This window comes from Sminthopsis crassicaudata, chromosome 1 (assembly GCF_048593235.1).
Source record: "Sminthopsis crassicaudata isolate SCR6 chromosome 1, ASM4859323v1, whole genome shotgun sequence".
NCBI lineage: Eukaryota > Metazoa > Chordata > Mammalia > Dasyuromorphia > Dasyuridae > Sminthopsis > Sminthopsis crassicaudata.
This window is the reverse complement of record NC_133617.1, coordinates 45,961,150-45,974,677: the sequence shown is the minus strand read 5'-3', so window position 1 is coordinate 45,974,677 and position 13,528 is coordinate 45,961,150. Positions and strand designations below refer to the sequence as shown.

Here is a 13,528-nt window from a genome sequence, read left to right as displayed (position 1 = left end):
CTGTGCCATGCTTTGAAAGTTGACATTGATTATAAACTGGCTGTTAGAATATACCTTTAAATTCTTTTAAGAGTTTCCAACTGTATTGTAATGTAAGTGATTTTCCTCTAGCCACGGAGATGAAGTAGTTTAAACATATTCATACTCAAAAATAATATTGTTTCAGAAGGAATACTGGTAAATTTTGGAAGATTCTCATTACAGAAACATCATGCTGATTGATCTCTTTAAATTTAGAGCCAGTATTGCTTAGAAGCATTGGAAACTTGAGATAATTCTTTTTTTTTTTTTTTTTTTAATCATTGGGATCTCACATTTATTGAGATAATTCCATACCCATTTTCTTTCTTTTTTTTTTTCTGTTAATTCCTGTTTAATATTTAAAAGGAAAAAAGAAACATCCTAGGATAAAAAGTGATTTAATATAATTATCTTAAAATTATTTTGCATTATTTTTATTCATTTTTTTCTGTTCACTATCTTTTTTTAATAATTTTTTTTCACAGTATATATGCATGAGTAATTTTTTTTATAATATTATCCCTTGTATTCGTTTTTCCAAATTATCCCCTCCCTCCCTCAAATCCCTCCCCTTGATGACAGGCAATCCCATACATTTTACATATGTTACAATAAAACCTAGTGTAAATACCATTTTCTTGTTGCACATTAAGTATTAGATTTCGAAGGTATAAGTAACCTGGGTAGATAGACAGTAGTGCTAACAATTTACATTCACTTCCCAGTGTTCCTTCTCTGGGTGTAGTTGTTTCTGTCCATCATTGATCAACTGGAAGTGAGTTGGATCTTCTTTATGTTGAAGATTTCCTCTTCCATCAGAATACATCGTCATACAGTATCGTTGTTGAAGTGTATAGTGATCTTCTGGTTCTGCTCATTTCACTCAGCATCAGTTCATGTAAGTCTTTCCAAGCTTCTCTGTATTCTTGAGATAATTCTTGATCCTGTTTTCTAAGAACAGGCTTTACACAGTTAACATACTCTGATTAAAGTTGTAAGCTTTTTTTTTTTTTCCTCACTGGAAATAGCACTATTGATAGGCATGCTTTATTTACATTCTAGGCCTACCTGTGGAATGGGGTCTAAAAGAATCAGGTGGTTCTGGCAAGTGATCCTCATTAGTAAGAGTTCAGATTTATTTGGAATACAGTAGGGAGTAGTCAGGTCTAATGTTCTGTAAAAGTTAGTTTATTTTCTATTGTAGCTTGATGTTTTGGAAAAATTAGTGTCTGTGAACTCTGTCCTTGGGCAGGAATTCAGACATTGCCTTCCGTTAGTAGGTCTTTGTTGATTTCACTGACCTTAATACCATTTCAGGTTTCCTTTTACACAAATGCAGCGTCCTTGAATAATTTCCCTAATACATTTAAGACAAACAGGTTTTCTTCTGGCTTTGTATATATGTGTTTTCCTCTTCTAACTTGGTTTTTAACAATGTGTTTTTGTTGTTGGAAGAGAAATTAGTTTCTGTTAGGTATTTTCTGGAAGATTTGTAGATATGGAAAGGCTGGCTATAAGAATTATTCTTTCCCAATAATCTTTTCGATTGAGGTAGAGAGACTGCACAAGATTGAGCACAACTGAATTCAAACTGGATGTTTTCAGTAAAATCACTTATTTTTTTTACCTATCGTAATGCCTAATTATTTTCAATTATGTTGATCATTTAATTGATGCAAATAGTTCAAAGTTCTGGGCCTTTTTTTTTTTTTTTTTTTTCTTCTATACTTGATAGATACAGACTCTGATATTAAAAAAAGAACATTTTAATCCAGTGGCCTATCCCTCAGAGCACAAAAAATAAATGCCACTCTACTTTCAAGTGATCCCAAGAGCTCTTTGCTGCCCTAGGAACTATTGTGAAAATACTTAGAACCCAAAGTAGAAAAAGTAGCAATGGTTTCGGGGAACTTCCCTAGATTGCAAGATATGTGCCTTTCCCTAAATGCCTCCCTGTGTCCAGAATTTTACCTGTGAAGGGTTCATTTGATGGAGGAGTCTTCTCACATTCAAGCCTGAATATGAGTAATTTACTTGAAGTGTTTTCCTCTTAACATTTAATTGAGCTCACTTCTGGAAGAAGGAGAATTTTGATTGTAATGGAAATGAAATGGGAAGAAATAAAAAAGTGATTTTGGAGTTTTAGAGCACAGTCCTTTACTCCACCAAGAATTCTTGGTTACTAAGATTTTCATAGAGTTGATGTTTATGCCCAATCATATGATTTTGTCTGTGTTGGGGGAAATATTGTTATCTTTATTCCTGGACCCTCACAGAGGAAAATGAGTCAGAAAATCTTTAGGCTTTTTATCTTAATCTTTTTGAGGGAGGGGTAAAAGAGCAATCTTAAATAAATAATATAATACAGAGGTGACCTTTTGGAAAAAAGATTTGTGATCTTGCACAAGGGTCATTATTTTTATCATCTAGGAATCCTTGTATGTGAAGAATGAGTTTGTACCTGATACTAGTACTTTGGGGTCATGTTATATGACTGACTGATTTCCTGCCAAGAATGTTGTTCTTTGTTCTTTGAGTGGCTCGGCCAGTAACATTGCTTTATAAATCCTTATCTTTGGTGAATAAGATTGTGGGGTTTGACTTCAAACTAGACTTTTCTTTCTCTCTTAATTTTGAAAAATACCATCTGTTTCCTTTATGGACTGATACTATGGAATAATTTAGACTTTTTAAAAAATTTTCAGACTATGCAGTGAATGTTCATAGGAATTGTAAGAATTTATTGGCCGACTGCAGTTATAGCAATAAACTCAAGGTAGGTTTTTAAACCCAGCTTTCTTTTCCCAAGAAAGTAATTGAGAAGAGATTCTCAGCTTAAACACTACATGTAACTTAAACTGTTAGAAAAATACATGGGAATTAGAATAGGGTTTGATGTCTGGTTCCATCAATTTTTCCTGGCTTTAAAATTTGAAACTCTATAGCATCTCAGTTGTAAGAGATTTGGGGACAGCGCTATGGTATCTGAGAAATGGCCATCTAAGCTCCATATGAAGATAGGGAATAGCCCACTCTACTGGTGAGACAGATCTGATTATTAGGAAGTATATCCTTAAATGTAGTCCAAATCTGTTTTTTTTTCTTTCTGCAACTCTTGTTTCTTAGTTTCTGTAACCACTTGCTCTAATCTGGTTCTGATCTTTGAAGTCAGACAAGGTCAGTCCCTCTTCCTGTACAAAGTCAGAGCTATCCCATTTCCCCCTTAAGTTTCTTACTTCCTTCATCTGATCCATCAAATTAGAGGATACTGTCTCCCTTATTATTCTGCTTATTCTTATGCATGCAATCCAGCTTGTCAGTGGCCTTTCCTAAGATTTGATTGAGACCTGATAGCATGACTCTAGATGTGTTCTGACTAGGACAGCTTAATGTTCTTGAGGTCGAAGATTGTTATTGTATCACCCTGATGACTCTGGAAGCTTACCGGCCTCTTTAAGATCACCAGATATTTTTCATGGGGAACAAATTAGCTGATTATCTACCATCATAAGCTTGTACTGCTGCTTCTTCCCCCCCTCCACACATATACACTTAATAGTATTTTATTTTTTCCAATTATAAATAAAGATACTTTTTAACATTAATTTTTCTGTAAGATTTTGAATTCCTAATTTTTTCCTCTCCTTTCCTAAGATAGCAAATAATCTCATACAGGTCCTGCATGTACAATCATTTTAAAATCTACTTCCATATTCATATTGTGAAAGAAAAATCAGAACAAAAGGGAAAAACTACAAGAAAAAAAAGCAAGCCAAAAAAAAAAAAAAAAGATGAAAATGGTATGCTTCAATCTACATTCAGTCTCCTTAGTTTACTCTGGATGCTGATGTTGTTTTCCATTCCAACTCTATTGGAATTGTCTTGAATCACTGTATTGCTGAGAAGAGCTAAATCTATCATAGTTGATCATCACAAAATCTTGCTGCTACTGTGTACAGTGTTCTCTTTCTGCTCATTTCACTCAGCATCAGTTCATGGAAGTCTTTCCAGGCTTTTCTAAAATCAGCCTGCTCATCATTTCTTATAGCACAGTATTATTCCATTACATTCATATGCCACAGCTTGAGCTATTCCCCAATTGATGAGCATCCCCCGAATTTTCATTTCCTTGCCACTACAAAAAGAGCTACAGCTGATTCTTTCAACTTGAGTGTAGAACTTTATGATCATCCTTATTTGATTTGTCTCCTCATCCTAACCTGTCCAGATGAATACTTGGGGATCTTGCTTTTATCATCCAGTGTGTTGGCTTAACACCGAAAATGAGGTAGTCCTCATTTCTGTGTCACTCAGATCTGGTGAGCATGCTATCTATGTCTTTATCCAAGATGAAGAATATAGGATCTCTAGAGCACTCCTGTAGCACCTTCCCTTTAAGTTAAGATTGATTCATTAATGACTGCTTTTTCAGTGCCTATATAAAGGATGATATTAAGGTGATTGAGTAAATATTTGCAAAGATAGTTCAATTCCTGATCTAAAATAAGACTTATCTTTAATCAAAGCATTTTATCACTAGTTAGTATTCCATGTCATGAAATGTATCTATTTTAAAGATGTTCATCCCTAAAAGAAGTGGGTTCTGATGTCAAGCATGGATCATTACTACCTTGGGCTTGGATAGTAAATTCTCCATATTCACCAGAATGGCAAGAGGTGACAGTTATAAAACAGCATTCACTTGTACAAAGCAACATTTGGTGTTACTTTGTTATAAGTACACTTACTTTCATTTAGTGAGAGTAAGATTTTGTCACATCTACTGAATTTTCAGTTTAGTTTTTTAAAAAGAGAGCCTATTATACATAAGCTGCTGTAGGAGATAACAGGGACTCTTACCCTGCTGTTTTTACTTTCAACCAGGAAAATTGAAATTAAAATTATTTTTCTGGCTAAATCCTAATTAACCATAACATTCAGTTGTTGAAATTCCCCAAGTATTCCTCTTGTTAAATTTTGGTTTTGCTTTTTTTTTGTTGTTGTTGTTTGTTTTGTTTTGTTTTTTAATTTTTTTCAGGTCTTTATTTCCAAGCTATGATTTCTTTTCTTCCGACAAAGATTAGTTATGTACCTTTCGCGGTATATTTGTGGCTTCATCTGAAATGATTTATCTAGTTGAGATAAATCAGTGATTCAAATACTTAGAAATCAATTTCAACTCTTTACTTGCTGAAGCACCTATGTATGAAGATTGTATGGGATTGCTTTCAGTAGTAAAGGTACTTGGGGAAGAGTGAAGTCTTTGTAGAGCCTCCATTACTGCAAATGTTATCAGTGGTGTCTTGACTAGTTATTTGAATTCAAATACTGGTTGGCAAATGATAAAGGTGAAGAAAGTGAAATTTTAAAACAAACTAGCTTGAAACTAGTTTAATGTTATTGAAGTTGGGGAAAAGGTATGGAGCTTTGAACCTTTACATTTTGAGCTTTAAAAATATTTGTAGAAAATGATGCTATGATGATCCATGGTAATAGGGATAAAACTCAAAATTTGGGCCCAAAGTAATTTTTGTTGTTACTTGTCTTCTTTTTCGATAGCAGAAAGATTTCCAGCATAAACCTCCAGGATCTCCACAGAGTTCAGCACAAAATTCAGTCCAGAGTCTTTATCAAGGTTTGTTCTTAAAATATCATTTCTCAGTTTTAAAAGGGTGTAAGTCAAATTTAACTTTTAAAATTTCAGTTGTGTTTGAGAAGGGGCAGTGTTTCTGGTTTATAAATTAAAAGCAAGGTACCATTTTCTTTCTGTAGCAAGGATAAAGAATGGCTGGGATTTTTGATTTTTACTTTTTCACTTGGATATTTTTTTCTATGAAGCCTTCTTGCTGTGTAGCATCAAAATGAGGTAGTTAAGAGAAATCAATGTTTTAGCTTCTCATTGATTACATCTATTCTCAGACCTTGGAAAAGACTAGAACTGTGAGCTGAAAATTTCTTTTTACATCATTTTCCTGATTGTCTATTTAAAACTTACTTGTAACTGAAGCTTGTTAGAATTCTCCAGAGACAATAGATATTCTCAGTCTAATAGAAAAATCTTCATTGAAATGAAGAATGATCTGGAAGGATTAGAAATTGTACAAAATGACAGCGGGACTTTGATTTGCAGTTTTATAAATACACTTTCACTTAGAGCAGGGGTTCTCAAAGTACGGCCCTCGGGCCAGATACAGCCTGCTGAGGACTTTTATGCTGCTCGAAGGGTTATGGCAAATGAGCTGAGTGGCAGAGACAGAGTGTGATCTTCCGTTTTTGCTATAGTCCGGCCTTCCAACAGTCTGAGGGACAGTGAACCAGCCCCCTATTTTAAAAGTTTGGGGACCACTGACTTAGAGTAAGATTTTGTCACATCTTCTGAAGGGGCAGATAGTGCTTTTAAAGTGGCTTCTTGGTGCCATGTCCAGGATGCTCCCGCTTTCAGAAGCAGCACTCCAAAAGGCTATTTTTGTGAGGACTTTTTGATGAGATGGACACAGTGGAGAAATTTTTGCTACCAGTGCAAACAAACACATTTACTGCCTGTGTGTGTTTCTCTCTCATATCTGTTGGGAGTCTGCACATTTAGTATGTAAAATGTTTTCTTTAGAATTGGCATTTTGCAGAGCTAACATGGCAATGATTTATTTAGAAATGTGTGTGACAAACTGTTTATAGTTTATCAAAGAGGTTGCTTCATATTTTTCCTTTTTGGAGAGAGGTTTTCTCTAAGTTTACCTTTAAGTATGGGTTAATGACACCAGTGAACTTGATTAATGTTTTGTCTTTTTCATGTAAAACAAGATTCTGTAAAGAGTGCATTATAAATTGTCTTCAAGTGGATAAAATCAGGTTACTTGTTAGAGTGCCATTGTATTTGTTTGGGGCCAGGTAACGTCCTGAGCTGAGGTTATGGTGAGGCATCCAGTACTTCAGCTATAATTGTCTAATAAGTTCTTGAGACCTTTTTAATAAGCAAGGAAACTGAGGTAACATCAGGGCACTTGTGATTGAGACAAGACTGCTGTTATTGCCAAGAACTGTCTTCCACACTTTTGCCTTAAGGCAGACAACTTCTTCCATTTTCATTGTTCTTCGCTTCTTATTTTAGTGACTGTTTCTTCCCTAAGACTCCCATGAAACAGCTCTGTGGTACGCACAGTCTAGTTGTCTGTGATAGGCTGACAGCAATCAATATGAAATCTCAGCAGTGTGCAGACGGTGCTAATTAAACGCCAGTGGTGTTTTTGTTAGGGAAGATGCTGTTTGGCAGTCATGGTGTACTTCACCTTGTGGCCAATAGAGCAAAACTCCAAGAAATTAATGACTTCTGTCTGACTCCTTGGATTTTTGTTTTAGAGAAACATCATCCGATTTGAATATGTGTTTTTATTACTTCTCTTAGAGCCAAAGGGGTCTATCTTTACAAATTAATTTTGTCATCTTTTAGAAGGGGGGTAGCACTTTCTCTAAGAAATTCTGTTTTGTGTTATCCTCAACTTGAGTTAGAAAAAAAACTCCCACCTGACATTTGGAAACTTAGAAGCCCAGATTGGCAGTCTGCTGTGGAGGCATGCCCTGTGCTCTCTTGTAGGATAATTCTTTCTGTATTCCTGATAGTTTTCATTTTAAAAGTTAAAATAAAGTAGAATGGTCCTGATAAATTTTTCATTAGGTTACATCAAAGGATTTTGGTTGCAAACTTTTCTCTAGGAAATAAATGTTTGAAAGAGAAGTAGTACATGTGTTATGTACCTTTTGTTTCCAAAAGCAACAGCTTATGTTTATATCTGTTAAGATTTATATAGCACTTTCCAACCTTTATCCTATGAGACAGATAGTCAAGTCAGCAAGTATTTGTTAAGTGCCTACTGTGTGCCAGACATTGGGCTAAGTCTGGAGATAAAGCAAGGCAGTCTCTGATCTCAAAGACTTCACAATCTCAGGTAGTATTAAAAGAAAGGTTAAATTATGTGTCTGTGATCCTAGGGTAAGGAAATGTGAGGGTGAAATACTAACTTCTATCTCCTGACTGTCAAGCCTTATGTTCTTTCACTAAGCCATAATACTTTTTACATGTCTATCCTCTTCTAGTGTGATGTTTGTTCTAATTAATCTTTTCTGGGGGGTGGAGGAAGGAGGCGGTCATGATTAAGTGACTTGTCCAGGGTCACTCAGCTAATGTTTAAGGTCGATTTTGAATTCAGGTCCTTCTGACTCCAAAACTCTTATCCACTGAGCCACCTAGTTTATCCCTGTCCTAATAATCTTGAGATTCAACGAAATCTTGAAATGCCATTTTAATTATTAGAGGCAGATGCAGTGATGCTCACTTATAGATTTAATGTAGTATTGTAGTTCATTACAGATAAAGTAATCCATGTATGGTAACTTTTTATTGGCTGGAGTGTTTGGTCATATGAAAGTATAGTCAATGGATATTTGTTGGTTGCTTTTTCTGGGCATGACAGTTCAAAAACCATTTTATTCAATATCTCTGTACAAAAATAAAAATGACGCCATTCTATAGTGTGCAGGATGGCATAGATAAGTAAATGCAAGAAAATTTGGAGAAGCAAGCACAAAAAAACTGGGAAGAGGAGAAGAAATGGCATCTGAACTAAGCTTAAAAGGCTGGTAGGACAGGCTGGACAAATGTATGGCATGGGAAGCTGGAGTCCCAACAGTGGAAAATAGCACTCCTTTGACAAAGGGAATATATTAAGCAAAAAAGAAAACAATTAGCTGGAGAAGTAGTAGCAAAATCTGCATTACACGTCAGCCATGTTACTATTGTTTTGGGGGGCAAGAAATGAAAGGGGGAAAAAAAGAAAGTAAGAAGTACACAGCAGAGAGCAAAAGAATAACCTGCAAGGAAGCAAAGAAGAAATGGACAGTCTTGAATATATAATCTCTTCTATTATTATATGCTTTCTTGATTCTCCCTGATATTCTGCTGGGCACATGACAGTGTTTTGTTTTTATTTTCCTTTTCTATCTTTTTCTATTTTTTTTTCTTATTTTGTATTTAGTTTTAAATATATAAATAAAGGAAAAGAGAGAGAGAAAAGTAGTTAAGAGCCAGAGATGGTAGGCTTATGAATGTTAATCTGAGGAGTTTGTATTTTATTGTAGAGTTTATAAGGAAATAAGTGAAGTTTTTTTTTTTTTTTTTTTTTTTTTAGCAGGCAGAAGAGTTTGAATCCTGACTGGGCTTATGATCTCTGATCGAGCGTGAGCTCCATGAGGCCAGACATTGTTGGTTTTTTTGCTTCTGTGTCCTCAGTGCCCGCCTGTCATAGTCAGGCACACAGTGGGAATTTAATAAGTACTGAGTGTTCGGCTGTGACATCGTTTAACCTCTCTGAGCTTCTCTGTAAAATGAAGGGTTTGGATTAGATTTTTAAAGGCCCTCTTCTAGCTTTAAATCTGTGATTCTTTAAACTCCCTCATCTTTCTTAACATCATAAGCTTGATATCAACTCTGGCTGTTTTATTTCCTTATGGACATATTGAATCCAAATTTAATGAGATTGTTGCCTCTGTATACCTTGCACTCAGACAGGTGCCATCTTGAGTCACCTCCCACCTCTGACGTTCACTTGTCTGGCACCTAACATCACCTGTCAAAAAAATATTACCAATAGTCCTTAGCTCATCGTGCTGTTAGAACCAGATGAAACCTATTGTATATAAACTGACAGATAAAGATGAGTTATGCTTGTGGCCGTTGCTCCATTATTTTTTTAAGCCATGGTTTAGGTGTAATGTCATTTCACCTGAATCATAGACTTTAAATGGTAATATTACTTGCAAACTCTTTTATTTTTCGTCACTGCTCTATCAGAAATTTTATGTTTGAAATACCCTGTGTCTTTATCCCTCTATAAAAAAAAGTATAGCTATGATTACTTTTAAATGCTTGCCCTAGGACCTGAATTCTAATCTCAGTTTGGAAATGAAATAGAGTCTTAAATATAGATTAGCTAACTCTTTTCTGGAATTGCTTCATGCTAAAAGTACCAGTTTGTAGATAGACTGCTGAGAACTAATGGATTTACTGCTTTCTCTTCAGCTGACCTGTAGGTGGATTTTCCAGTTTAAGCCAAATGGTAACAGACAGTCTGCTAAAGCCAGCCACTGGACAGATTTATTTTAATCCTTAGTATATATGTCTCCTTGTATGGAGCAAGCTCTAAAATGCTTTATTTTTATTTATTTGTTTTTATGGTAAGACTCAAATTAATTCTTCAAGTCTTTTTTAGTCAGGTATTGCTTGGGGATAGTATTTTGACTGAGGAGAAAATTTTTAGCATAATTTTTCTATCTGAGAAATGCATTTTCTTTTCATAGAAATTATTGGGATAAGCCTATCATTTGAATTTAGAAATTAGCAAATGGAAGGAACTATTAATATCTATTGGATTTTAATTGAGTATATATCATTAGTATCAAAAGTTTTAATATGAAAGTTCTTTTTATTGTGTTTGACCACAATGTAGCCAAATATTATTATACTTTGCAATCCCTTCAAGTTCAAAAATTATCCTGACATCATGTAATTAAGCCCTAGATATGATTGTTAGTCACTGTTGTGCTAATATAATGTAATTTGCATCATAGGAAAAAGCACTGGCTTTTCTGATCTGTTTACTCACATTGGATGTAAAATGATCTTTGCTTTCTATCATCTGGGAACAGTGATGGGCTCTGGTGTTTCATAAATGGAGAAAATACTTTTCAGTTTCCACACTAAATGGGCACAGTAGGGACCAATTTCCTGCCCTTTAGACCTGCTGATTTAGCCAATACAGTAAGTTAAGTGGAGCTTTACATTTCTAGAAGGATCACACGGTACTATAAAGCCAGTGCCTCTCTGATCCTCACGCTGCTTGGTTGGAGAGACCCAGGTGTCGACATGGGCAATGCAAACTCCAAAAGCAGCAGCCGAAACAGCTCCATCCCGGGCCATCCCGAGCTATCTTTGTATGGCTCTTTTTCTAGGAAATGGAATGAGAATGTCTTTTTGGATAATGAACTCCTAACATCCAAGATCTTGTCAGCGCTTCGGCCACATTCTGAAAGGGGCTTAAGGACGGGAAATCTTCAATGTCCTGCTCGTTTTCTGAGTGCCAACTCTGTGTTTGCATCCGTAGCAGCCTCTTTGAAGGAACAGCCTCGCAGCACCCTCTTGGGATCTAATGGCACCCCAGTTCTGCCCAGGAATGTCGGGATGACTATCTCCACCAAGGCAAGTCTTCAGGCAGCATTAAACACAACTGGAACTCTGAATAGATTTGGGTAAGTTGGTTTTTTTATGGAGCATCTTGATTTCTCGTCTTTATTTAAATGTGATTAATTAGGTGTATTTTGTGCTAAATTTTTACTTGATTTTAAAATGTTCTGTGGGAAGATGATTCTGATCCTGAATTTGTAAGACTGCCAGCTGCCTTTTCTTCAGTTAATGAATTAAATCCTAAGTAACACCTGGCTTGTAGCTCCCCGGTTTGTTCATTGTCTTTCTAAAAATTCTTAGGACTCTGGGGTTTCTTGCTGTGTTCACCTTTTTTCCTGTTCATTATGCTAATGCTTATCTTTATCTTATGATCTTTTGATTCCCATTCCTCAGACAGTTGCTGAGAATATTTACATTTATGTTAGTAGGATAAGAGCTCTATCATTCCACTCTTTACTTCAATGAGTCCTAAAGGTGTGGGACTAATAATAATACTAGATTGATCCTACAGATTAGAATGAGTTCCAAAGGATCACATATGATCTGTCCTCAAAACTTAGTTTTTTCCCCCCATTTGTTATAATGAAATATGTCCTGGTGATTCAAATTGACAGATGAATTTGAGTCACTGTTCCCTAATTTTTATCATCCTTATAATAAAGAAAAATTGTATGTGGAAATCCTATAAAAAGGAGAGCACCACACATCTCTAATTAGTTACTAATCTAATTGGCCAGATGAGAATGATATATATATATATGTATTTTTTCTATTTAGATCAGGTACAGGAGAGATGGATGAAACAGATGCTGGATTAGTAAAATTCAAGCAGGCAACAGATGATTCTCTTTCACTTGCATCAACTACTGAATCTATTTTTGTGGAAGGTATAAAAGTCTTTTTTACTCTTTTAAAGATTTCAAATAATTTCTTTGCAGCAAATGCTTTTGTTAGCATATTAAAAGACATAAAGAAGGGTGATATGGAGTAGGACATGTCATCTAATGAGTCAGAATATTTGTGCTTTTTAAATTAGATTCCTACTCTGCCTCACTAAAAAGTGAAATAGAAGCTGATGGGCAGGAGTTTGAGGCCGAGTCCTGGAGTCTTTCTGTGGAACTGCCATATGCAAAGAAACAAAAAAAGCAAGTACTGAAGAGGCAAGATGTCATCTATGGTAAGATCTGTTGCTTTACAATTGTTCTTTAGCAGTACCCTCCAGTTACTCGTTTTTCCAGGTGTTAGGAAAGAACTTATTTTTAGCAAAGTGTTAGTCATCATGTTGTGCCATTTCTTCCAGACTGAATCTGGAGCCGGAAACATTAGGCCAGGTGTTGTCCCAGCTCCAGCCCTTTTTTATTTTGTTACCTATCAATTCCCGAAGCTGTTTCCTTGGCTATAAAATGGAAATTCTACTTCTCTAGTCTGTCTCTTTATTGTTTTTGTATTGTAAATATAAGTTGATAATGATATTTGGTTTGGACCTATGAGTATATTGATGTAGGGCATTGTTAGCACTAAAACTCCTTCCATGGATGCAGATGAACAACTTCTCGCTAATGTGGTGGCTTAGAGTTCTGAGAGGGTCACATAACTAGAGGATTGACAGTGATAGGTCTACACCTGGGAATAAATATATGTGTCTCTATGTACATCAGAGGCAGAGAGGATCTGAAACAAGGCTAGTTTTCTGCCTCCACAGTGCCACTCTTAAAAGCATTTTTATTGCCTGGGTACAGTGTTCTCTGCAGAATAACCATTTAAGAAATGCTTGATGAATTGAAGAATCAATTTTGCTTTCACAGAAAGCCAGCCAGCTCATTAGTTCCTATTGGACTTCAGGCCTAAAGAGGTGTGCAGTCACTTAGGGTCTTGATGGCCAGTCTGTTGATTTAAATTGTGAGCTCGTATTTTGGTGGAGGTTTGGAGCCTTTCCAGGATCTCATATGAATATTATTTTTATTGAATCATTGGCATACAGAAGCATGTGTTTCTTTCTCAGATGTGAGAGAAGATCTCTCTATTGCAGCTGGTGAGACAGTTGGGGCAAAGGGGGAGAACCAGATTAGTAATCTTGTCTAGTTATTTGCTACTTTCAGGTATGTTGTTTATATTGTCTGTGTCTACTAGTTACTTGCTTCAGCAGAATAGAATGAGCCAAATTGGCATACAGGTATGCCTGTGAAGTTATATTTTATCTTGGGCTGGCAAGGGCAAACCTGGCCACTGTCCCCAGGCATTTGTCATCTTTAGTTTACAAAATTTCAAAGGCCA

General features: G+C 35.7%; 1 protein-coding gene across 15 annotated transcripts in view; it reads left to right on the top strand.

Moving 5' to 3' along the window:
- Positions 1 to 13,528, top strand: part of ARHGEF18 (Rho/Rac guanine nucleotide exchange factor 18) — a 97,666-nt gene that overhangs the window by 55,799 nt on the left and 28,339 nt on the right. For 5 of the 15 annotated variants that reach the window (XM_074300390.1, XM_074300371.1, XM_074300398.1 and 2 more), the window contains 4 exons: positions 5,581 to 5,656; positions 11,175 to 11,319; positions 12,032 to 12,141; positions 12,291 to 12,431. In XM_074300390.1, the coding sequence (XP_074156491.1) occupies positions 5,581 to 5,656; positions 11,175 to 11,319; positions 12,032 to 12,141; positions 12,291 to 12,431 (472 nt within the window). Of the gene's footprint in view, positions 1 to 799; positions 920 to 5,580; positions 5,657 to 11,174; positions 11,320 to 12,031; positions 12,142 to 12,290; positions 12,432 to 13,528 lie in introns of those variants that run through there. The other 10 variants (XM_074300381.1, XM_074300486.1, XM_074300503.1 and 7 more) reach the window with 6 other exon arrangements.